Source organism: Herpailurus yagouaroundi, unplaced genomic scaffold (genome assembly GCF_014898765.1).
Source record: "Herpailurus yagouaroundi ecotype Mexico unplaced genomic scaffold, PumYag 530, whole genome shotgun sequence".
Classification (NCBI taxonomy): domain Eukaryota; kingdom Metazoa; phylum Chordata; class Mammalia; order Carnivora; family Felidae; genus Herpailurus; species Herpailurus yagouaroundi.
This window is the reverse complement of record NW_024412747.1, coordinates 2,545,722-2,573,127: the sequence shown is the minus strand read 5'-3', so window position 1 is coordinate 2,573,127 and position 27,406 is coordinate 2,545,722. Positions and strand designations below refer to the sequence as shown.

The 27,406-nt window shown below is 38.7% G+C and overlaps 1 protein-coding gene across 13 annotated transcripts in view; it reads left to right on the top strand.

The window, feature by feature from the left end:
* Positions 1-27,406, top strand: part of RYR2 (ryanodine receptor 2) — a 768,472-nt gene that overhangs the window by 203,407 nt on the left and 537,659 nt on the right. For all 13 annotated transcript variants that reach the window (XM_040464903.1, XM_040464902.1, XM_040464892.1 and 10 more), the window contains exon 2: positions 909-1,028. In XM_040464903.1, coding sequence (XP_040320837.1) covers positions 909-1,028 — 120 coding nt within the window. The remainder of the gene's footprint in view (positions 1-908; positions 1,029-27,406) is intronic.

The following is a 27,406-nucleotide window of genomic DNA, read 5'->3' as shown; positions in this document are numbered from 1 at the left end:
TTCTTGCAGTCCTCATGTTGCCTACACGGAGTCGTCCCATTTACCGTCTTCCCCCTTATATAACTTGTCCTGTAAGGCTGCTTAGTTAATTGGAAGCCAGTGTTGGGTTTCACAGGACTGAACTAGCAAATCCTCTCTCTGCCCATTTCTAAGCAACCAAGGGTCCTTTCAAACGTGGACAAGTAGCCGGTGTGTGGATGAACTGGGGTGACTTTCTGGGTTGGTCCGTTCTTGACCTGTTTCCCTCTGCTGGTTTTGGAGCGATGTGTGTGCCTGCTGTTGGAACCCATGTCGTTCTTGATGATTCGTGATGTCCTAGGCATGTGTCAGGAAATTTCTTTGTAATTTGGATGATTAAAGCGGTGTGTAAGAGTGCTAACGTGGAAATTTTGTATTTTACCTTTCGTCATGTGGGTTGCCTCTCGGGATCAGCAATGAGAGTGAGAGAACTGTTGGCTGAGTTGAGTGGCTGCACCCTCTTTCTCCTGCCACCCCGTTACCTTTTTTACAAGTAGACATTCTCTAGGGATTGACTCTGTGGGTCTTTTTGGCGAGTTGTTGTTCCCTTTGTCTCTGCTTTTTTTTTTTAAATTTTTTTTCAACGTTTATTTATTTTTGGGACAGAGAGAGACAGAGCATGAACGGGGGAGGGGCAGAGAGAGAGGGAGACACAGAATCGGAAACAGGCTCCAGGCTCTGAGCGGTCAGCACAGAGCCCGACGCGGGGCTCGAACTCATGGACCGCAAGATCGTGACCTGGCTGAAGTCGGACGCTTAACCGACTGCGCCACCCAGGCGCCCCTGTCTCTGCTTTTTAATATGCACTAAAGTAATAGTGTCCAAGATCAGAGTTAGACCGCCTCGTCATGTCAGATCTCTAACTTTTTCTCCTTTTTCTCTTTTTGCAGGATGATGAAGTGGTCCTACAGTGCACCGCGACCATCCACAAAGAACAACAGAAACTGTGCTTGGCAGCAGAAGGGTTTGGCAACAGACTTTGCTTCCTGGAGTCTACTTCGAATTCCAAGGTGGGATAAAACCCTGGGAGGCTGTTCAGATATTGGGGTTTTACTCATGGCAGTCAAGTTATTGACGGGCCCTCTGTAATTGCCTGTGGAGCAGAATAAACGAGAGGGGGTGTGGAAGATGTTTTGACTCTTCACGAAGCAAGTTTCTAGCTGGACCCCCACTCTTTGTAAGGAAGTCAGATAGGATTGTTGGCAAGAATCAGGCAAAGCCCTTGCCCCCGTCGTGGTGTTTATATCCTTGCGGACAAGTAAACAAGTAAATAAGTGGTGTGATTTCAGAACGAAGCGCTATGGAGAAAGCGGAGTGATAAGAGTAGAGATTAATGGGGCAGGGACTCGCCCTTTCACAAAGGGTGTTTGGGGAAGGCTTGCTGAGGCAGTGACATTTGAGCAGTTTGGAGTGAAGTGAGAGAGTAAGCAGTACTAAGTACTCTGAAACATTCCAGAAAGAGGAACCAGGTGATGCAGGGGCCCCTGGTTAGGAAGAGGAGCTGTCACTGGGGCCCGGTCTTGGAAGGCCTTCCAGGCCACAGCCAGGAGCTGAGGTTTCTCCCCGGGATGAAGGGAGGCCACTGGATCAGGTGAGTGATGCGGTCTGATGTAGACATTGCCAAGATCATCCTGGCTCTCGTGGGGTTTGGAGGGTGTTGAGAGAGCAAGCATGGAAGCAGGGAGATGGTTGGAAGGTGTCTGTGGAAGTCTGGACGCGAGCTGCTGGGTCTTCGGACCACAGCCATGGTGGGGGATCTGGAGGGGGAGATTGAGAACTTGCTTTCGGGACTCGCACCATGTGCTGAAAGATTAGATTGTGTCGAATGAGGGAAAGAGGAAATGAAGATGTCTCGTGGGTGGGAAGTCAACCAGAAATTGGTCAGTGTAGTCGTTTTTTGCGTAGTACTTCCTGACGTCCAGAACCCTTTGACGGGCAGTCTTACTCCGTTGTTGTGGGAAGAGTGTGCATGGCTGCTGCTGTCAAATTCACTGCACAGGGGAGGATTTGGAAAGCTAACAGAGGCCAGGTCCCATGCCTAAGATGCTCGCCGGGCCTTGACACAACATTGTCAGGAACAATTCTTCTGTGCTTTGACCTTGGCCATTTGACTTCAAATGCTTCATTCTTTCCTTTATACCACAGCACTTCTCTGGTGAAATAATTATAGTTCTGTGAAATAATACTGAGCACTGTGTACACATGATTCATTTATAATAATAATAATAAATTACAATTATTATAATATAATTAAACTATAATTGACTTATAATAATTCAATGTTAGTAACTTCACTACCATTTTAATAGTCGGTGGCAAAACGTGATCATGATGCATTTTATAGCTCTCCATAGATTTATTTACTTATTTTTAAATGTTTATTTATTTATTTTTGAGAAAGAGAGAGTGAGCAGGGGAGGGGCGGAGAGAGAGGGAGACAGAATCCCAAGCAGGCTTCATGCTGTCAACACAGAACTGGATGCGGGGCTTGAACTCATGAACCATGACACCATGACCTGAGCTGAAACCAAGAGTTGGATGCTTAACCGACTGAGCCACCCAGGTGCCCCTGTTACTTAGATCTGTTTTAATTTTACAAGTGTTTATTCAGCATTCTCTTTGTATTAATGACTGTGACACTTGTCAGTCGTGAAAAATGTTCTTCTTAAAAAGAAAATATTAAGCATTTTAACATTTAGGATGTTCCCTGTGGTTTCTGCTATTTTGTAGTGGCTGGAACCAGGCACACCATTTAGTTAGCCGGTTCTTGATTTTTCCCTTGTGTGGAACACAGTACTGGCAATTGTTGTCTTGTTCCTTTAACGTAAGAGCTGGTTTCCAGCACTAAAAATGAATGCTTCCTACTCGGAAGTGGGCATCTCATGTGGCAGTCAGGGCACTAATCCATTTAAACTGGTTACTTCCTCGGAGGCATGCTTAACTATCTCATTGTTAACTGATGACCTAGTGAACTGACCGCCTGAACCTTTTTTTGTTGTCATTTTGTTTTATTCTTCGCTCGCTCGTGTATGTGAAAATTTGCCTGAAGGATGAGATACTGAGGTGGTTCATCAAGCATAGAATGAAGTAGCAATTGAAGTCCAATAAACCAATTTGAACCTTTTCCTTTAACTTCTTTTTGTTAAATCTTTCTTAATGTTTATTTATTTTTGACAGAGAGAGAGAGAGAGAGAGAGAGAGAGAGAGAGAGAGAGAAACAGAATGTAAGCAGGGGAGGGGCAGAGAGAGGGAGACACAGAATCTGAAGCAGGCTCAGGCTCTGAGCTGTCAGCACGGAGCCTGATGCGGGGCTCAAACTTACACGCGGTGAGATCATGATCTGAACCAAAGTCAGATACTAAGCCAACTGAGCCACCCAGGCGCCCCTTAAGTTCTTACAACATATGTACAGTCTTACTTGAAAACCTGCTACAATGTCAGGTTTTTGTTTTGTTTTTTTTCCCCATGTTTCCATTTGCCTTTGTTCTCGTATGTCCTTCCTGTACTTTTATGCCTGCTGAAATCCTGCTTGTCTTTCAAGAGCTATTTCAAATAGTCCTTATTCTGGGCTGCTTTTTCCCAAGTTCCTGAATTCTCTTCTCTGTGCTTCTTAAGTGCTTTGTTTATACTTCTGTTTTGTTGCCCACTGGGATTCATTCTGTATAGTATCTGCACCACTTTCTCTCCCTGACTATATCCATATGTATGTATGCTCCCAGACACATAGACCAGCTTCTGAATTCCCTGAGGACCAGAGCGTATTGATTTATTTTCTTAACTCTTACTGCTCGGTAACGAGCACAGTGCCTTGACCTAGTAAGTGATCCACAAAACTTAGTGGACCATTCAGTTTGAGGGGAGACTGCTGATCTTAGGCCAATTATATTTTTTATAGACTTTTAACTTTCAGTAATAACGGAGTCAAAGCTCTGGATCTCCGTTTGTGTTTAAAGTATGTAAGCCTGGGTACAGATGTGGTTTGTGCAGATGTATCTGGTTTTGACTTTCATTGGTGGAAAATGGGAGATGGTCCTTTTTCCCCCTCTCGAGTTTGTTGTCTCCTCTATTGATTATAAAAGTGGAGAGAACAAAGTTATCATTGGCAGCAAGCAAGGAGTCAGTCACTGTAAATTATATATGCGTTCCTGGAAATGATCCCAGAAATGTCTTAAGCTGCAGAATCTTTTAATCAAAGACAGGGCTCTCTTTTCCAGAAGACTGTTTCATGCTGCTAGGATATCTCTCCATGCTGATTTCTGCCTGAAAGAGAATGGCTCGGAACTGCAGCATAGGTTTTCCTGAAGACCATGCAAACGTCAGATCTGATGCTACCTCAGTTTAGTCATTCCTAAATCAGAATCACGGATATTTACTGCACATTCTTTATATGAATGACTTTTCATTTTCTTTGTTTTACGATTGAGAAGTCAGGCTTTTGCTTTTAGGAACCCAGTCACTTTGAGACAGACCCACCTGCTCTCATTCAGTTTGAGGGGAAATGAGAAGCTCTCAGAGAGGCAGAGGGTTTCATCTCTGCGAGTCTTTACGTAAGAGTAGGCAGAGCTCGGAAGAGAGCAGAACTTCACGTACACACGCAACACAGTGACGCGTTACTAGGTGACACGTTATCCCCCACGTATGTGTTGGGACATGAATGACAGGAAGTGGAGGAAAGACAGCACCATTTCTGTCGTGTCCAAAAATCAGTTACAAGTACTCATGGAGAGCATAGTGGGCCCGTGTGGAATCAGCAGCTGAAACCAAGAGGGAGCAAAGGAGATATGGTAAGAACGGGTATTTCTGGAGCAATCTTGGCCCATGACTTTGGAAGCTAATCTAGTAAAACCCCTTCCAGATAGGCCTTATGTTTTTTTTAATAAATATTTTTTTACTGTTTATTTATTTTTGAGAGACAGGGAAAGACAAGGCACAAGCAGGGAGAGGTAGAAAGAGAGGGAGACCCGGAATCCAAAGCAGGTTCCAGGCTCCAAGCTGTTAGCACAGAGCCCGATGCGGGGCTTGAACTCACGGACTGTGAGTTCATGACCTGAGCCGAAGTCGGATGCTTAACCGACTGAGCACCCGGGCGCCCTCAGACAAGCCTTACTTTGAGAATCCGCTTTTGAGAATCAAATATGGATTGAGCAGGGTGATAGGGGCAAAGAACAGACCGGGATCAGGTAAAAGGGAGGGAGGGAAACAGAGCCACCAGATCTCAGAAAAGAAAGGCTGTGTTTTAAATACCGGGTGAAACCAGAAGAACAAGTTGCCTAGAGCCGTGCCGCTAGAGAAGCTGACCCATTCTCCTTTTGTCCAGATAAGCTCCTTCCGGCCTTATCTGTTTTTCTGAAATGTTTTTGTTACCTGTAGACATAATTCTGCTCCTGGTTGGTGTCTCTCTTTTTATTATATATTTATAAACATATAAAAATATTTCTATATGTTATTTATTTCATATATGCTCTTTTATAGAATTATTTTTATATTTAGTATAGAAAGATATGATACGTTGATATATACTATATTCATAGATTTAAATATATATTTACATATAAATTATTTTATATATAAATTGTATATAAATTACATCATATATACATATACGCATAAATGTATAGTGCACATATATATTATATGTGTAATTATACCATTTATGTCATGTACATAAAATTATGCTACATGTAAAACAGTTATATATACACATAATTATGTAAGTTACATGTAATTTATGTATTTATATAAAGATATATGTTATATATATGTATATACATATACATATAACTATATATAAAACCATATGTGTGTATATATACATATATAATTATGTGTAATTTATAATAATGGGTGGAGTAATCTAGTTTATATTTATTTACATAGTTATTTGAAGTTACCTTTTATATATTATATATATATATACAGGTATATATGCAGATATATCTATATATGCTTTTATATGTTAAAGAGACAGAATAAAGAGCAGAATAATTTTAAGTCAGGTCCACCAGACTTAAAACTGTTAGATGATGTTTCAAAATGAACTAGAGAAATTCAGAGACAACAGCATAGATTATAAACTCAGAAAAAAAGGTGAGTAGAGAAGAGAAAGATTTGAAAAGAGCTGAAAGATCACAGGACTGAATTGTAAATCACAGACACACTAACTTTTGGAAAGGACACCAGAGCGTATAAACCCATGGTAATGCCTTAAGAGTAACAGAAGAGGGAAAAGTGAAAACCTGTTAAAAAAACAAAACAAAACCCAAAACTAGAGGAAAGAGATGAAAGCACCTGAGAGGCTTCCAGGTTCTTGTCCAGCACGTAAGATGCTTGGAAGTTACCACTCTGTCCTAACAATAAGTAAAAAGCTGGGCAAACTGAAAAACCAACAACCCTTCTGAGATCCGTGAGGCAGTGAGGTCACAGGGCAAACTTCTGCCCCCACATCGGAGAGAGCGACAGGCAGGTGCACAGAATCACAGCTCACGTGAGCACTGACCTCTAAGGAACCGGTGCCTGATGGGACAACCCGAACTGAACTGATGAATCGCCGGGGGCTCCGTGTGGACGGCTCTAAGCCTTAGAAAATCCCGGGGCCCCACACTTTTGGGAGTTTTCCCTCCTGGGGCTCCCCCCGGTTCTCACCGTGAACATTGGAGGAAAATTCCCTGGTGCTTCTGCCAGGGAGAGGGAAAAAGAACCGTTTTGAGATATTCCAGAGGATTATGTTTTTAACAAGATATGCCCTCTGGAGAACCTGTTTTACCAGAACTCTACCTGCTGCAATTATGTCAGTGACTGACCTACCCAGGGGAAAGGAAATTCCCGACTCCAGCCCACCTTAGCCATCCCGTGCCACCTAAGAGGGGGGAATACTGAGAAGCTTGTGAAATTCACAGTCCAGAACAACAGGCTCACTGAAAGACTGAGACCTAATAACAGAACCAGAAAATACTTCCTCTTCCCGTACCTTACCAGCACGTTACTAAAGGCTTGTTTACAGCAATTCCCTTGTGTGTGGCTATCAAGAAAAAACAAACAAACAAACAAAAAACCCAAGTACCGAAAGGCGGTAAACACATTTGGAAGGGACCGAACAGGGATCAGAACCAGACTCCGATATGGCAGCAGCGTTGGAATTACCAGACCAGGAATTTAAAACAACTATGATTAATATGCTGAAGGCTCCAGTTCATAAAATAGACAGCCTGCAAGAACAGATGGGCAATGCAAGCAGAGAGATGGAATTCAAAGAAAGAAAAAAAGAAATGCTGGAGCAGAAAGACACTGACGGAAATTAAGAATGCCTTTGATGGGCTTATTATTAGACTGGACTCGGCTGAGCAAAGAATCTGTGAGTTTGAGGATATCTCCATAGAAACCTCCAAAACTGAAAAGCAAAGAAAAAAGTTGGATTGGAAAAAAACAGGACAGGGGCGCCTGGGTGGCTCAGTGAATTGAGCATTCAACTTCTCTTCAGGTCATGATCTCAGTTCGTGAGTTCGAGCCCCGCATTGGGCTCTGTGCTGACAGCTTGGAGCCTGGAGTCTGCTTCAGATTGTGTGTCTCTTCTCTCTCTCTCTCTCTCTCTCTCTCTGCCCCTGCTGCTGTCTCTCTCTGTCTGTCAAAAATAAATAAACGTTAAAAAAAAAACAACAACAGGACAGAATACCCAAGAACTGTAGGACAACTACCAAAAAATTCTAGAACCATGATGAAAGGAATAGAAGAAATATTTGAAATAATAATGACTGAGAATTTCTGCAAGTTATTCTACAATATCTAACCACAGGTCCAAGAAGTTAAGACAACGCCAAGAAGAGCGAATGCAAAAACCCCACTACACGTAGGCATATCATTTTCAAGGTACAGAAAATTAAAGATAAAGAAAACATCCTGAAAGAAGCCAGAGGAAGAAACACTTTATACCTGTAAAAGGGCAAAGATAAGAATTGCATCCAATTTTTTGGAAACTATTCAAGAAAGAAGGGAATACAGTGAAATATTTAAAATGTTGGGAGGGAAAAGCTATCAACCTAGAATTCTGTATCCTGCAAAATTGCCCTTTAGAAGTGAAGAAGAAATGACTTTCTCAGACAAAAATTGAAGAAATTTTTTGCCAGTAGACCTGGCTTATAGGAAACATTGAAAGAAATTCTTCAGCAAGAAGGAAGCTCAGAAACTTGAGTTTACATAAAGGAAGGAAGGAAGCATTGGTGAAGGTAAAATTAAAGTTTTTTTTATTTTTCTTATTCTTAATTGATATAATAGATAAAAGTTTGTTCAAAATAGTAACAGCAACACTGTATTTGCCTATGTATGCTTATGTGTAAGTGAAATGAATAATAGCATTTCTACAAAGGATGAGGAATGAATTAGGATTGTATTGTTAAAAGGTACTTTCACTATCCATGGAATAGCAAATATAATGTTGTTTGAAAGTGGACTCAGATTGGTTGTAAATGTATATTGCAAACTCTAAGAAAACCACTTTAAAAAAGTAAAAAGAAAAAAAAGAAGGGGGGGAATGCCTGGGTGGCTCAGTTGGTTGAGCATTTGACTTTTACTTTCAGCTCATGTCATGATCCCAAAGTCATGGGATTGAGCCCCGTGTTGGGTTCTGCACTGAGCGTGGAGCCAGCTTAAGATTCTCTCTCTCTCTTTCTGTCTCTCTGTCTCTCTCTTTCTCTCTCTCTCTCTCTCTCTCTCTCACCCCTCCCATTCCCCCCTCCTCTGCTCACACTCTCTGTCTAAAAAAGAAAAAAAGTATAACTTATATGTGAAGAATGGAGAGAAAATAAAATCATATGAAATATTCAATTAAAGTCACCGAAGGCAGAAAAAGAATGGAAGACAAAAGTAGAGCAAAGAATAAGGGCAACAAATAGAAAACAGAAACAAATATGTAGATCTTAATCCAACTGTGTCAAGAATTACTTTGAACATCAACGGTCTGAATGCACAAATTAAAAGACTGAGATTATCAGAGTGGGTCAAAGATGACACCCAACTATTTCTTGCCTGCAAGAAACCCACCTTAAATATAAAGACACATAGATTAAAAGTAAGTGGATGGAGAAAGCTATATCATGCTAAAAATAATTGAAAAAGTAGGAATAGCAGCCTTTTGGGTAAGGAAAATTATCAGGGGGAAAGAAGGGCATTATATGATTATAAAGGAATCAATTTTCTAAGAAGACATAACAATCCTTAACATGTATGCGTGTAACAACAGAGCATCAAAGTATGTGAAGAAGAAACTAATAGAACTACAAGGAAAAATAGATGAATCCACTGTAATAGTTGGAGACTTCTGTCCTCCTTTATCAGAAATGGGGATATCCAAAAGGCAGAAAACTAGTAAGGGCATAGTTGAACCACACAACACTATCCATCAACTGGATGTCATGGGTATGTATGGAATACTTTATCCAACGGTAGCAGAATGCATATTTTTCTCAAGCTCATATGGACCCATTGACCAAGATAGACCATATTCTGGGCCATAACGTACAACCTAACAAATTTAAAAGAACAGAGATCATGCAATGTCTGATCTTAGACAACAAGTGAATTAAAACAGAAAGGTTGAAAATCTCAAAATACTTGGAGATTAAGTAACACCTTTAAATAACACTTGGTTAATAATTCTTAAGATAAATTAAAAAATATTTTGAACTAAATTAAAATGAAAACACAACTTACCAAATTTGTGGGATGCAGCAAAAGCAATGTTTAGAAATTTAAAGAAATTTAAAGGACTGAGTGCATCTATTAAAAAAGAGGAAGATCTAAAATCAATAATCTAAACTTCCATGAAAGAGAAGAACAAATTAAATCCAAAGTAAGTGTAAGAAAAGAAATGAAAAGAATTAGAGCAGAAATCAATAAAATTGAAAACAGAAAATCAAAATCAATTTTAAAAAGCTGTATTTATTGAACAGAGCAATAAAATTAGTAAGTTTCTAGCCAGGCTAATTAAGAAAAAAGGAGAATACAAATTACAAATATCAAAAATAAGAGACATCACTATAGATCCCACAGACATTAAATAGATAATAAAGCAATACTATAATTCTCTGCCCCAAAATTTGATATATTGGGGGAATGGACAAATCCCTTGAAAGACACAATCTGCCAAAATTCACACAAGAAGATATAGACAACCTGAATAGGCTTATAGGTATTAAATTGAATCAACAATTGATAACTTTCCATACTAAAAGCAGGAGGGCCAGATGAATGGTGAATTTAAATCATTTAAACCATCAAGCATTTAAAGAAGAAACTAGACCAGTTAACTATAATCTCTTTCAGAAGCAAAAGAAATATTTCCTAACTCATTCTCTGAAGCCATAATTATTCTAAAATCAAAACCAGACAAACACATTACTAGGGAAAAAAAAACCCTGAAGGTAAATACCTCTCATAAACAAATGCAAAAATCCTTAATAAAATATTAGCAAATTGAATCCAACAGCGTATAAAAAGAATTATATGCTATCACCACATAGGATTTATCCCAGGTGAGAAAGGCTGGTTCAGATTCAAAAATCAACTCGTATAATTTATCACATCAACTGAGAAAAAAATGAAAAGTCATACAATCATATTAATAGGCTCAGGAATAGCCTTTGACAAAACCCAACACCTATTCATGATAAAAACTCTCAGTAAAGAGGAATAGAGGGAAACTTTCTCAACTTCACAAGAACTATGTATAGAAAACCTATAGCTAACATCTTAATAGTGAGAAAGTTGAAGTTTTCCCACTAAGATCAGTAACAAGCCAAAGATGTCCCCCCTCACCCCTGATTTTCAACATTATCCTGGAAGTCCTAGCCAATGCAATAAGACAAGAAAGATTAAAAAAAGGCGTACAGCTGGGGAAGGAAGAAATAAAACTGCAGATGATCTTTTCATCTATGTAGAAAATCTGAAAGAATCAACTAAAACCTTCTAGTATTAATAAATTATAGCAAGGTTGCAGGATACAATTCTAATATACAAAACTCAATTGCTTTCCTATGTACCATCAGTGATCAAGTAGAGTTTGAAATTTAAACACAATACCATTTATATTAGAATGCAAAAAAAAAAAAAAAAGAAAGAAAAAACCCTAGGTATAAACCTAACAAAATACCATAAGATCCACAATAAAAACTCAGATGAAAGATATCAAGGAAGAACTAAATAAATGGGGAGATATTCTATGTTCATGAATAGGAAGACTCAATGTTATCAAAATGTTAGTTCTGTCTAACTTGATTTATAGATTTAATGCAATCCCTATCAGAATCCTAGCACGTTATTTTGCAGATATTGACAAACCGTTTTGAAGTTTATTTGGAGAGGCAAAAGACCCAGAATAGCGTAATATTGAAGGAGAAAACAAAGTTTCCTTATAAAGCCACAATATTAAAGACAGTGTGGTATTGGTGAAAGAATATACCCGTAGATCAGTGGAATAAAATAGAGGGTCCAGGAGTAGACTTACAAATATAGTCAACTGATTTTTGAGAAAGGAGCAAAAGTAATACAATGGAGGGAAAATAGTCTTTCCCAATAAGAGGTGCTGGAATAACTGGACATCTTAATTAAAAAAAAAAAAAAAGTAAATCTCGACAGAGACATTATACTCTTCACAAAAATTAACTCAAAATGGATCACAGATTTTAAAATGTAAAACTACAAAATCCTAGAAAATGACATAGTAGAAAACCTAGGGAATGTTGGGTATGGTGATGCCTTTTTCATATAACACCAAAAGCACAACCCGTAAAAGAGTAAATTGGTAAGCTGAACTTCATTAAAGTTAGAAACATGTGCTCTGAGGAAAAATAGTGTCATAAGAATGAGAAGATAAGCCTCAGACTGGGAGAAAAAACTTGCAAAAGACACATCTGATGAAGGATTGTTACCTAAAATATCAAAAGAACTCCTAAAAGTCAGAAGTAAGAAAGCAAACAAATGGATTAAAAAATGGACCGAACACCTTAATGGACTCCTCACCAAAGAAGATATCCACATGACAAATAAGCACATGAAAAATTGCTCCAAATGCTATGTCATCAGGGCAGTGACAATGAAAACAATGAGGTACCACTAACTCTATTAGATTGGCCAGATTCCAGAACACTGACACCACCAAATGATGGTGGGGATGTGGAGCAACGGGGATTCTCATTTCTGGTTGGTGACGATGGAGAATGATTCAGCCATGTTGAAAGACAGGTTGGCAGTTTCTTACCAAACTAATTATGACCTTACCATGATCCAGGAATGGTACTCCTTGGTATTTTCCCAAAGGAGTTGAAAACTTAACGGCCATGCAAAAAGTTGCACATGGATGTTTATAGAAACTTTATTCATCATTGCCAAAACTTGGAAGCAGTCAAGGTGTGCTTCAGTAAATGAACAGTATAAACTGTGGTATATACAGATGATGGAATAGTATTCATCACTAAGAGAAAATGAACTCTCAAGCCACAAAAGGACATGGTGGAAACTTGAATGCATATTACTGAGTGAAAGAAGCCAATATGAAAACCTACATACTGTAGGATTCCTACTATATGACATTCTGGAAAAGAGAAAGCTCTAGAGCCAGTGCAAAGATCAGTAGTTGCCAAGGGTTAGTAAGGAAGGGAGGGATGGATAGGTGGAGCATGGAGAATTTTTAAGACAGAGAAACTATTCTATATGATAGTATAGTGATGAATATATGTCATTATACATTTGTCAAAATTCATAAAATTCACAGCACCGAGAGTGGAACCTAATGTAAACTATGGACTTTGGATGATTAGATGCATCAGTGTAGTTTCATCTGTCATAACAAATGTCCCAAGCACTGTGGTGGGGGATGTCAATAATGGGGGAGGCTATGCAGGCAGAGAGTGTATGGGCAAATCTTTGTACCTTTCATTCAGTTTTGCTGTGAACCTAAATCTGCTGTAAAAAAAAATTGTCTATTCCAAAAAGCACAACAGAACATCTTAGAAGAATGTCTAATGTACTAAAAGATCCTGGCAAATACCAAAACTCAGGAATGCTTGCTTGAAACTACACGTTGCAAAGCATGGTGCATAGTTTGGAAAATCAATTTCTTTGTTGTAAAAGACAGATATTCTCATAAAGTATATTAATTAAAGGTAAAGAAGAAAAAATCTGTTGAATCCAGGCAAAAGGATAAGTCACTTTTAAAGGAAAGGAGGTCACGTGTCATCAGATTTGTTAACACCAATGCTTAAGAAACTCAAGGAAAGGAAATAGGAGTCAAGGATTCCAGCCAAACTGACTTTTGTGGAAAAGCTATAAACAAACTGCTATGAATATGGAAAAAAATAGGGATATTGTTTCCATGAGCCCTTCCTTAGGAATTTACTGGAGAATGAGCTCCAGTAGATACTCCGGCATGAGGACTGGTTGTGAGCAAGCAACGTGCTCAAGAAGCAACTGAGGAAGCCGAGACTCCAGATGATTTGAAGGAGAGAGCATCACATGTAGTGGTCCCATGCTTGACACTGTGAAGTTGGTATACGACCAAAACGCGGGAGAAAAATGGGGAGACTTTATAAAAATTATATTAAACTTCCATATCAATAGCTGTAAGTGGACTTAACATATTGAAATAAGAAGAACTTAAGATTTTCAGGTTGGTTAACATAGCCAAATATGACATTTTGTATACTAAAACAGAGATAAAGAAAGTACAGATAAAAGGTTGGACAGGGGTATACTAAGAAGCACAAGTAAAAATAAAGTGACTTTCTCAACTCTCTGACCAGGTGTAATTGAGACCAAAAACCTTGAAAAGAGACAAAGAAGGCTGTCTAACCAATGTTAAGGGGTATGCTTCACAATGAAGACGAAGTAGGTGTATGCACCCAGTAACAGAAACCACTTCCTGAAACCAGAACCTACAGGTGCCAAGGGGAAAGAGAAACTCAGTACTAATAGGAGATATGACACACTTCAAGTGGAAAAAATAAGTAAAATGCTTCGTATAAAAGGTCGATGAGGTCGACCTTATAAAGACTTGTCAAAATCTGAACCTCAGAGAGTATACATTTTAAAAAATTTTATTTATTTTTGAGAGAGAGCACGCACGAGCACGAGTGGAGGAGGGGCAGAGAGAGACGGAGAGAGAGAGTCCCAAGCAGACTTTTGCATTGTGGGTGCGCAGCCCAGTGCAGGGCTCCATCCCACAAATCATGAGATTATGATCTGAGCCAAAGTGGGATGCTTGACTGACTGAGCCGCCCAGGTGTCCTGAGAGTACACATTCTCAAAAGGTTCACATAAAACAGTAAAGTATATTGGGGTGCCTGGGTGGCTCAGTCTGTTAAGCGTCCGACTTCTTCTCAGGTCATGATCTCATGGTCCATGAGTTCGAGCCCCATGTCGGGCTCTGTGCTGGACAGCTCGGAGCCTGGAGCCTGCTTCAGATTCTGTCTCCCGGTCTCTCTCAGCCCCACCCCTGCTCATTCTCTGTCTCTGTCTCTCTCTCAAAAAATAAATAAACATAAAAAAAATTAAAAAAAAACCACTAAAGAATATTGACCATATTTTAGGTCACATAAAGAGAACCACAGTGAATTGCAAAGAGCAGCAGTAATGCAAACATGACTCTACAGAAATAAAACCAGAAGTAATTTTTCAAAGAAAAAGACAAATCCCCACAAAGTCCCTTCTACCTAAGAGTTAAAAAGCCACACTATTAAATAAATGTTGAATGAAGGTAGGAGCCTCAAATAAAAATTGAAGAATTTCTTGAACATAGTGAAAATGAATACATGATATTGTGACATGTAGAATATGTGAGACATAGCTGAGGAAGTTCTGAGGATAAGAATTTTAGCATTAAATCTATAAATTAATGAAAATGAAAGAAAAGAAACCCACAAATGATTTCAACAACCACCTAAAAACTAGAAAATAAAGTAAGCAAAAGAAAGCAATAGGATGCAATTAACAGAGTAAGAGGGAAATGGATGAGTTAATTTAAAAATTGGTTCTTTGAAAAAATCAATAGGCAAACCGCTAATTAATCCAATCAATACAAAGAAAAAAAGCACAAATATTCAAATATTAAAAGTTACATAAAGGAAGGAGGGGGATAATGATCAAAACAGAGGAAATTAAATCATAAGAGACCATTTGCTCAATTATATGCAGGTGGATTTGAAAATCTTCATGAAATGAATCATTTTCTAGGAAAAAATTAAATTTAGCACAGAAAGTCTGAGCAGACTAATTATTGAATAAAATAAGGCAGTAAAAGAATTTCCTGACAAGAAATGCGCCGAGTCAGATAATCCCTACTTACCTATACTACTTAAATTATTCCAAAACATAAGAAAAGAAAGAAAACTTCCCGTTTATTTCAAGTAAGTATAACACGGATTCCAAAATCTTAAAAAATTATTTTGGAAAACAGTGGATCAATTTCACTTACGAATATTGATACAGAAATCTGAAATAAAATATTTTTTTAAAGAAACCAATGTTGGGACACCTACGTGGCTCAGTCAGTTAAGCATCTGACTTTGGCTCAGGTCATGATCTCGCAGTCTGTGGGTTCGGGCCCCGCATGAGGCTCTGTGCTGACAGCTCAGGGCCTGGAACCTGTTTTGGATTCTGTGTCTCCCTCTCTCTCTCTCTGCCCCTCCTCCACTCACACTCTGTATCTCTCTCTTTCTCTCAAAAATAAATAAACATTAAAAAACAATAAAAAAATAAAGAAACCAATGTTGCATTAAAATGTGCATTATGACCCAGTGGTTTATTCTAGGAATCCAAGAGTGGGGCTCAGTACCCTCCCCCCCCCCCGCAAAAAAAAAATCAATAATATTCTTCATGTCAGTTGTCCTAAGGAGAAAAATCCTTTGGATTTCTCTGAAGATAGGGAAAAGTCATTAACAAAATTCAGAGTGTATGTTTCAGAAATTTATAAAGTAAGAATTGATGGATAGCTCACAAACATTATTTACAAACACTTGTGCACATACACAGACTTCAATTAAAAAGTGAGCACTTTATTTACAGGGAAATGCTCATGATCAGAATTAGGTATAAGTTAAAGAAGGATGGTCAGTATCTCTCTTGTGCAAGCGTGTATTGTAGGTTTGAGCCGATGTAATTAGACATAGAAACTTAAGTTTGGATAGGAAGAGATCATTGCCGATGATTGGTGGTAGTCTAAGAATTGCAAGAGAACCAGTGGAAAAACTGCAAGATGGGTGAGGAGAGAAATCCATAAAATAGCTGCTCATAAAATGAAGGTATCAATAGCCTCTCTATATATTGACCCGTTCGAAAGTATACTGAAGCATATACGTACATGTCTGGAGTGATACCTCATATGCACATGCAATCTACACGTGTGTGAATACAAATTCAAGTTTACCTTAAGTTAGAAAAGGGATCAGTAATAGTTTGGGGCCAGTGTTTTATCAATAAAGTCTCCCAAAAGGGAAAATTCATTAAAAAAAAAGACTCTTGGCAGGCCTGTGTGGCTCAGTTGGTTGAGTGTCCGACCTTGGCTCAGGACGTGATCTTGTGGTTTACAAGTTCAAGACCCACGCCGGGCTCTGTGCTGACAGCTCAGAGCTTGGAGCCTGATTCAGATTCCGTGTCTCCGTCTCTCACTCTCTGCCCTTCCCTGACTCATGCTCTTTCTCTCTCTCAAAAATAAATAAAAACATTAAAAAAATTAAAAAGAATTCTTATATAATGATCTTATTGCTACAAGCTTAGTTTTCTGGTGTTACTTTTTGTGGATTCAGGAGAGAGAGAAGAATTTTTAAAATCTGTTTCAGCCTAACACTTCAGTGATTCTGGATTTCCAAGACTGGTCCATATCTACTGCATGTATAAAACAACACTGTTTGTTTTTATCAGGCTTCCAAAAAGCAAGTTGAGCCTTGTAGATAGAACAATATCAAGAGCTCTTTCCATTTCTTCCAATTTCTGTGGCATCACTTTAATTAAAAGTATTTCTTCCCTTAATGGAACATGATAGAGCAATATTTTATCTTCAGTGACTTCTCATTCCAGGATATTATTCACCATCATAAATAATGCATTAGGATATTAATGATGCATAATAGTTGTGATATTCCAGATGAACTACTCTTCTTATTCAAGTGAGAAATTTTGAATAATAAAAATGTCAGTATGGAATAAATTCTGGATGATGTAAGAAAGATTCACTTTAAAAATAAAGTTTATGAAATATTAAAAAAATTTTTTTATATGTATTTATTTTTGAGACAAACAGAGCATGAGTTGGGGAGGGGCAGAGAGAGAGAGGGAGACACAGAATCCGAAACAGGCTCCAGGCTCTGAGCTGTCAGCACAGAGCCCGACGCGGGGCTTGAACCCACCAACCGTGAAATCATGACCTGAGCCGAAGTCGGACGCCCAACTGACTGAGCCAGCCAGGCACCCCAAGTTTGTGAAATACTTTAAACATGGTAGTTTGCTAGTTTAAATATGGTAGTTTGTCAATGTGTTTCTTTTAAAATTAATTGAAGTAATACAATTAATACAAGAATTCTCCTTTAATACAAGAATTAAGGGAAAATAAATATTAGCATTATTGTTTTTTTGTTCTATTTACTTTATTGTGATTTTCAGAAAATTTTATTTTGGGCAAAAGGAAGGAAAAAGGCCAGTGTGCTTGGGAAGGAATATACATGACCAGTAGTCATACTTGTTTCTCAGAATCATCCTGCTTTGGTCATATAATCATTTCTTTGCCAATACTTTAAGAGGAAAACAAAGTAGATGGTAGGTGTGGCAGAAGGGAAACATCCTCATTTTGAACATCCGGTTTATAAAGAATGAACGATCAACGATCGCATACTTACACAAAGTTTTGCTAGAACAGAAACATTAGGAGAAGATGCCTAACAGTTTTTGGCAGATCATGGCCAGAGGGGAACTATTTGTTAACTTACAATTTGTAAGTTGTGTGGAAATAGTTATTCTTAGTGTCTCACATATACATTGATGCTGCCCAGTTAAGAAAGGGTGGTGATACAAAAGGACAAAGATGATGTAATTGAAATCCCTCAAGGAGGCAACATGCTAGGGGATGCGTGAATAATACAGTAGTGATGCATTGTCTTATGAGGTAAAGACTCATTCTGGGAATATTTGTAAGTTTTTAAACAATTCTCATTATAGTAAAAAATTCCCATTCTGTTTTTTTAAATTTATTTAAAAAATGTTTAATGTTTATTTGTTTTTGAGAGAGAGGGAGAGGGAGAGGATGAGTGGGGGAGGAGCAGAGAGAGAGAGAGGGAGACACGAATCTGAAGCAGGCTCCAGACTCTGAGCTGTCAGCACAGAGCCCAACGCAGGGCCTGAACTCATAGTCCATGAGATTGTGATCTGAGCCGAAGTCAGATGCTCAACTGACTGAGCCATCCAAGCGTCCCCCATTGTGTTTCTTGAAATGAAATGAAAACTTGAGAACATATGGACATCTGACACTGCAAAACAGTCTAAAATCTGGGAGAGATATTCACTAATTATAAGGTAGATGGAACCTGTTGGATAAAAACCTACCTGGAGTTCACGTCTGACACAGGTTCACTGCAAACACCGTAGAAAGGTGGGCAGATGCTGTAATCCACCTAAGGAGCCTGTGTGCCTTTGCTCAAGGGGCTGTGCTCACAAGGAAAGTGAAAAGCAATGTTGTGTCCCCTCCAATGACTCCATCACCAAATTCACACTCCTGGCCAAATGATGTGGGTGTTGGTAGACACGAAGCTGGTGATGACCCATTGCCTTCTTAGTCCTCACGAATAAAGTACCGAAGGCATATGCAGAAGAGGGGAACAGCATGAGCAGACACAGAGCTGAATGAAATGAATGCCTGTGAAGAAACTGGAAACTGCAGTAGGGTCTTGTACACTGTTTCACCTTCTAGATCTGAAAGTCTGGTTTAGCCATCACTGGAGTAAACACAACTGTAGCAGATGATGATCTCCCCTAGGTGTTGACCCACTTTTTCTGTAAAAAGCCAAATAGTAAATACTTTAGGCTTTGTGGGTTAAAGGATTTTCTTACACCTACTCACCCATGACACTGTAGCACAAGAACAGCCATAGACAGTATATAACATGGTTGTGTTCCATAAAAACTATACTGACGGGCACTTAAGTTAAGGTTTCTATTAATTTTGTGTCATAAAATGTTATTCTTGTGATTCTTTTTTCAACCATTAAAAAATATTGAAACCACTTTTTGCTCAAGGGCTGTGCAGAAACAAAAACAGAGCCAGATCTGGTCCATGGCCTGTAGTGTGTCTATGCCTGATATAACACATGGAAAACATTATATTCCTAACGGAGAAGCTACAACAAATACAACAGGGGTGACAATCAAAGATATGATGGAAGAAAAATGTTCTGTCTGCAGGTTAAATGTCCTCGCACTCTCCTAAAATTTGGAAAGGGAGTGCTTCTGGCTGGAAGCATGAGCAAAGTTTTATGAAGGCAGAGGCATGGAGTGTGAGTGGACTTCTTGACAGATGGTGATGAAGAGTTAATGAGTATGTTTGACATATGAATAAGGGAATAAAGGAGTAAAATAGGAGTATCCATAAATACATTTCACAAGGAGGATGAGGACAAAGGAAGAGGAGGAGAGGCATTTGTCTGTGAAGAAGAATTCCTAAGTGTTTTTGTGGGGGTTGAGGCAGGCCTTCAAATGCCAAGTAACCTGTGCAACTGTATTTGAAAGATAAAGACCGCTCCTGAAAGCTGCAGAACAAAGGACTGTGTTATTCCGAGCTTTGCTACTATCGGAGGCAATCAAAGCCAGACACCGGTTAACATGATAAGGACAGATTTTAATCAGTAACCTACTACTGCAGTGGGGAAGGAGGTCCAGTGGGAACTGAGCTCAATTTTGATTTGAGCAGAGGCCACTTGGTCTGTTACAGGAAGAATGAGGGGGTAAGGAAGGGGGGAAGATGAGGGCTTGGTAGAGTAAAGGGAAGTGAAAAATAATGAACGAATGGTCAAGGTAAATGCTTTTTAGTCCAGCTGTATCTACTAGCTGGGAGTTATTGAAGTTAGGATTCTCTTCTGGGGAGACAGGGGAACAGAGGCCCTGTCCTTCCTGATGATTACATTTCAAGGAATGGCTTTCAGGTTTTCAAGAAAGGCACTCTTGAGTTGCGGGAGATATAGGTATATCCCAAAGGGACAGAGGAAGGATTCACAGTTGTAAAGGCTTTTCAGTAAATGCTCTGAGAAAGGGTAGGAGGTCCTAGTGCCAGGTGTCAACTAGAGCAAAATATAAAATTCTTTTGGGAGTCTTGAGCTTGCTCAGACAGGCTGTTTAAGGGTGGCAAGGGTCATCCTAGGGGTATTGCCTTGAGCTATTAGAAACTGTGTTAGTGATTAAGTCTTCCAGTGTGGAGGGGAGAGGATGGACAAAATCATTTTTGTTGAGAGTGTAGTTTTTATAGGCCAGTGTTGAGGCCTAGTCGAAAAGAGGGTTCTGAGGGGCCTGTAAGAGTTTGGCCAAGGAGCAACTCTTTGTCACTACTCACCGATGTGTATATTCAGACATGTATAACCTTCCCTGGAGGCATGAACGAGCCTGACTGAGTTTCCTGGAAGAAGGCATGCCCTTGTGTATGCTTAGTTCGCTCTGCTCCTGGAACACCCTTGCTCAATGCTTCCCTTGAAGGAAGCCTTTTCATCCTTTAGGCCACTGTCCAAATAGGTCTTCCTTTGTAACACCTTCCTGCGTTTCTGATGCACCCTCCTCCTCCCTGCAAAAGTAACTCTCTCCTCTCATGCTCTCTCCTCTTCCTCCTCTTTCCCCCCCATCCTCCTCTCCTTCTTTCTCTGTCAAGCAAAGTGAATTCCTTCTACTGTACCTCTTGCTGCTAAGTCACATGTCTCTGTACATTTACTTTTTCAAATTACTGTGAAATAATAATCATTAAAACACCTTCAGGCAGAGAGTATCTCCTTTATCTTGTGTTTCAGGCACATAACACATCTCTGAAGGAAGTAGATGATCAATGAATGGTAGTTGATTTTTACTGATTCTGTTCTTTCCTTTGGACCAATGGCTTAATTAATATTGATGTATCTATTTTGACAGTTCACCAGTTTGTTTGGCTTTTTTAGTCCTGCTGTACCTTCTAAAGAATGCATAGACTCTGTCCTCCTCACTTAAGGAATTAATTTAATGGCTTTGATTTACCAGGGTAAATATTCATACTTGTGATTATAATAAAGCTTAATCCTGTACAGATTGATAATGGATTTGGTACAGTGCATTGCAGGAATAATTAATTTACTACTTTACGTAAAGAATGAATCTTTGAGCATCTTTGCTCATACAAAGAGCATCTTTGTCAGCATGCTCATACATAATTAAAAAATATAAATTGTTGTTGACAAAGTTGATACAGAATGAAATGCTAGGATTTTCTTTTTTTTTTTTGCCAGAATAACTATCTTGGCATAGAAATTTTTTTATTTCACATATTGTTTTATAGTAAGTGATAAAGAACTTGAGATTATATTTCTATTTATTTTGTTTAAATTATAGGTCAGGCAATATTACTTATAAAATGCTTAGCATGTATTTTACTATTAAAATATCCTCTTTCTTGAAAAATGTAATCAGGCTCCCACTGGAGGGGAAGAAAAGAAACCTAAAATAGCCAGAGAACAACATAACAGATTTATTTATTTTTTCTTCTCTTTTGTTTTGTTTTGTTTTGTTTTCTTTTGAGAGCACGAGTCGGGGAGAGGGGCAGAGGGAGAAAGAGAGAGACTCTTAATCCACGCTGCATGTGGACAGAGCCTGATGCAGGGATCGATCCCATGACTCTGGGATCATGACCTCAGCCAGAAGTCAACTGACTGAGGCACCCAGGTGCCCCATAAGAGATTTATTTAATCAGATGTACTGTGGATCAGTTAGTAATAGTGGCAGGTTCTATAGCACATCGAATAAGGGAAAGACCACTATAAGCTGGCTTGTCAGGAAAGATTTCAGAGCTGAGATACGCTAGAAGCAGGCCCTAGTGTAGTTGTAGGGCTTGGATTGGTGATGAATATATTTGTGTCCTGTGCAGAAAGGGAAGAATACTGAGCTATGAATGAACTTGAAGATGGTCAAGAAGGGGAGAACAAGGACAACGAGGAGAGTGCTAACAAGAGGACAGGCTAGTTCAGAGTCAAAAGGCCAAGGGAGGAAAGGCTTTTTGGTGGGAACAAAGTGACAAACCATATCAAGTGTAGCTGAGGGGCAGAGCAATGGGAAGATCCAACGGGTATGCGTAGAACACCTTTGGACAACTTCAAGTCGTTTAAATGTTGCGCTGAAATTGAAAAACATGTTCATGAAGGAGGCAAGTAAGCGCATGAAAAGATCAACACCATTAGTTATTAGGGTAGTGCCTATTAAAACCACAGTGGTGTATCACTGCAAACCAGTAAAATGGCTGAAATTGAATGGACACATAGTACCAAGAGTTGATGATACCAAGAGCAGTTTTCTCCTTCCAGTGTGGATGACAATGCAAACAAAATGGCACATTTAGGAAACAGGTTGGCAATTTTAAAGCGTAAATTTATGTACCGTTCCCAGCTATTTATCTGAGTTGTATACCCACGTTTCTACCCAAACTCTTAGACTCCTGTGTTTGGAGCGGTGTTATTTATAAACAACCCAAATTTCCACGAACTGATAAAGCGTTACCATTTAGCAATACAAAGAATAGAACTTTTAATCTCTGCAACAACACAGGTGCATCTCAAGAGCATTAAGTGTCAGAAGCAAGACACTAAAGACTACATACTGAATGATTCCACTCGTATGAAATTATAGGAAGACAAAGCTTCAGTGACAAAAAGCAGATCAGTGGTTGGCGAGGGCTAGAGGAAGGAGGTGGGAATTTATTACGGAGACATGAAGACATTTTTATTCCATGAAATATATGGAAATGATTTTTTTTTATGGTTGAGGTCACAGTTACATGGCGGTAGACAAGTATTGAGCTCATTAAATTGTATACTTAGAAGTGGCAAATTTTATTGCACTAAATTGTATCTCAGTAAAGCTGATGTTTTAAAAATCCAAAAAGGCAAAGCCATGAAGCCGGATAAGTATATATTTGATTACATTAAAATTAAAGACTACTGCATGTCAACAGAAGCCATTTAGAAAAAAGCCTCAGATGGTAGAGATTATTTTTAACATGTTTATATAAAACTGGTAAGACACTACTATTCGGAGTATATAAGGAACTCCTACCAATTAATAAAGAAGAAAGAATATTCAAGTACAAAAAGGTTCAAAAGGTTTGAAGAAGTAGTTCATGGAAAAGGAAACTCAGATTGCTTCCAAATATTTAAAAAGATGCTGAAGATCATAATCAGGGATGTACAAATTAAGAACATTCCAGTTCTTGTGCATGAAATTGGCAAAAGTTGGTAAAGTTTAGCAGTGTCAAATGCTGGAAAAGATACGGATCAGTGGAAATTTTCATATAATCCTGTTAGGAGTATAAATGGACACAACCACTTTGGAGAGCAATTTTACAACTAATTATTTTAGACCTTTTTGTATTAATTAAAATAATTATACCGACATTAGACCTAAATGTTGGTTTAAGATGATACTATCTAGGACCTGGCAAATACACTCCAAGAAATATACCTGGCCTAGACCAACTCTTGCACATAGCCTCATGAAAATATGTATACACACATTTTCATTACAACATTTTTCTAATAACAAAAGCAATCAAAAGACCACCATTCACCTGTTAAAATGGTGAAATCCAAACCCCGAAAACACCAAATGCTGGCAAGGATGTGAAGCAACAGGAATTCTCATTCGTTATGGGTGAAGATGCAAAATGAAAGAGCCAATTTGGAGGACAATTTGTCAGATTCTTGTAAAACGAAACATCCTCTTAACCATACAATTGAGCAGTTGTGCTCCATGGTATTTACCCAGATGAGCTGAAAATTTATATCCACATGAAAATCTGCACACAGATGTTTGTAGTGGCTTTATTCATCGTTACCGAAACCTGGAAGCAATTCAGATGTCAGTAGATGAGTAGATATACAAACTGTAGTCCATCCAGAAAATGGAATATTAGCACTAAAAAGAAAGGAGGTATCGAGCCATGAAAAGACATGGAAACCTTACAGACCTATTACTAAGTGAAAAGCCAATCCGAAAAGGTTACGCACCATAAGATTCAAACTAGATGACATACCGCAAATGGCGCAACTGTGGAGGTCATCAAGTTAGTGGTTGCCAAGGTGTTAGGAAACTAGGATGAATAGTTGGAGCACAGAGGATGCTCTGTATGATGCTGTAATGGTGAATCCATGTCATTGGATATTTTTCAAAACCCATGGAATATACAGCAGCAATAGTGAACTCCAATGTAAACTGTGCACTTTGATAACGATAGGTCAGTGTGGATTCACCAATTGTAGTAAATGGACAACTGTGGTGTGGGGAGGTTGTCTGTGTTGGTAGGGATGGCGGGGGGGTGGAGGGCCATATGGGAACCTTTTGTACTTGCTGATCCATTTTTTGTGAACCTGAAACTGCTCAAAAAAATTTATTTTAAAAACATACAAACAAAAGGTCTCAGTAGGGAAATTGTCAGTAGGGAAATCGATAATTAAATTGTAGTAGTATATTTAAACGACTTTATATATATGTAGTGAAAGTATAAACCTAAATACCAACAAAAATAAACCCCAAGAACATAATGTTGAGCAAAAATGAAAATCAAATTGCAGATAGAGACACAGAAGAGGATGCCATTTATTCATGTCATGTTACTATATGACAAACAAGTCTGTAATTAGTATTAGAAAATAGACATATGTAGTAAAATTCTAAAAAAAAATGCACTTGAATAATAAACACTAAGTTCAGCCAAATGGTTAGTCCTTCTTCAGGGGAACAAGCAGAATACAATCAGGGCTGGATTCCTAGCTGGCTTTAACTCTGTATATAATAATTTATTTTTTAGCTGGTTATTGCAACATGGGTGTTTATTATAGTACTTTTTACTATTTTGTACTTCTGAAGTTCTTCATTTGAAAATAGCTTGTGGAAGATGATACTTGATTTGTAGCTAGAACATTTTTTTTTTGAAGTTTTTATTTAAATTCCAGTTAGGTAACATACAGTATAATATTAGTTTTAGGTGTACAATATAGTGATTCAACACTTCTGTGCAACACTGTGTGCTCATCACAGCAAGCACACTTCTTAGTCCCCATTGTCTATTTAACCATCCCCCCACCTGTCTCCCCTCTGGCGACCATCACTTTGTTCTCTGTAGTCGAGTCTGTTTCTTGGTTTGCCTCTCTTTTTTCCCCTTTGCTCATTTGTTCTTTTTCTTGAATTCCACATATGAGTGAAATCATATCATATTTGTCTTTCTCTGGCTGACTTATTACACTTAGCATAATACTGTCTAGCTCCATCCACATCACGGCAAGATTTCATTCTTTTTTTTATGGTTGAATAATATTCCCGTGTGTGTGTGTGTGTGTGTGTGTGTGTGTGTGTGTGTGTGTGTCTTTTCTTTTTTACCCATTCATCAGTCAGTGGACGCTTGGGCTGTTTCCATAATTTGGCTATTGTTGCTAATGCTGCTGTAAACATTGGGGTACATATCATATATCCTTTGAATTAGGATTTTTGTGTTCTTTGGTAAACACCTAGTAGTGCAATTTCTGGATCACGGGGTAGTTCTGTTTTTAACTTTTGAGCAACCTCCGTATTGTGTTCCACAGTGGCTGTACCAGTTTCCATTCCCACCAACAGAACAAGAGGGTTCTCTTTTCCCCACCTCCTCGCCAACACCTGTTCTTGTATTGTTGATTTTTAGCCATTCTGACAGGTGTAAGGCGGTATCTCATTATAGTTTTGATTTGCGTTTCCCTGATGATAAGTGATGTTGGGCATCTTTTCATGTGTCTGTTGACTATTGCCATCTCTGTGTCCTCTTTGGAAAAATGTCTTCCTGTTTTCTGCCTGTTTTTTTAATTGAATTATTAGAACATTTAAAAAATAAACAGTAAACCCTCAAGTAATTAATCTGGGAAGTTTCGATGTTATGAATAATAACTTTTTGCCTTTTTACATTTACATTTTAAAGGTTATACCTTAAGGGGTACCTGGGTGGCTCAGTTAGTTAAATGCCTGACTTTGGCTCAGGTCATGATCTTGCGGTTCGTGAGTTTGAGCCCCACATCAGGCTCTGTGCCGACAGCTCAGAGCCTGGAGCCTGCTTCAGATTCTGTGTCTCCCTCTCTCTCTGCTCCTCCCCCACTCACACTCTGTCTCTCTGAAAAATAAAATAAAATTGTAAAACAAAAAATTAAAGGTTATGCCTTAAAAGCCTCCAGTAGAAGTTGATTTACTGGAAATTAATTGTAATTGAGGGTTTAGTATTGGGATAAGATAGTCAACTTGGTGAATAGAAATACAGGGATGGACAAGAGCTAAGGATATTTACACTAAAGAACCGTATTGCAGCTGTTAGTTTTGCCAGACTACTGCTTGGGCTTAGTGTTCAGGCCACTAATAACTAAAGTTTACCACCAGTCTTTTAGTTCATAAGCTTCAGTTTGCATAAAACATATGACCTAAAATAAGGTTCCAGATTTCATCCAGTCTCTCGTAGTCCTGGAGTTGTTGACTGTGCATAGGATTCTTTTCTAATTTTCCCAGATGTAGCTTCTTAATACATTTAAGATCTATGATTTTAGGGAGCTATTACCAATTAGTTGTACCTGAAGTGAAACTGATTTGCCCTCCTGGGTTAATCAAAATAGGCTAAATTATGCTTAATGAGGAAAAAAAACCAGGAACCCCCAAATCTCAGTGGCTTTCCATACATGGAGGGTTTAATTCACACACATGTTACATGTCCCACACTGATTAGAGGGCTCTTCTCCAGACGGTCGCTCAGGAACCCCAGGTAACTAACACTTCACATCTAGAATGACTTCATTTGTCAAAGTAAAGTAGTAGGAGAGAAGAGTGTGGAGAACTAACTTCCTTTTCTTGGTGGGGGGCGGGATTTGGTCCCAAGGAGACACACATTATCTCTGCTTATAGCTAATTGCTCAGACCTAAGGGTCTGACACAATTACAAGGGAGCTGGGAAATTTGAGGGATCTCATGTCTGTTCAGTAAGTATTAGGTATTTCTGTCATTTGGGATTACTTGAAGAGGAGTAGGCTTACTGTGTTTACAAGGGCTCAGTCAAAAGGAACTGCATTGCAATTGCTAGGTTGTAAGTAGTTCTGTTTTTAATTTTATGAGGAACCTCCAAATTATTCTCCAGAGTGAC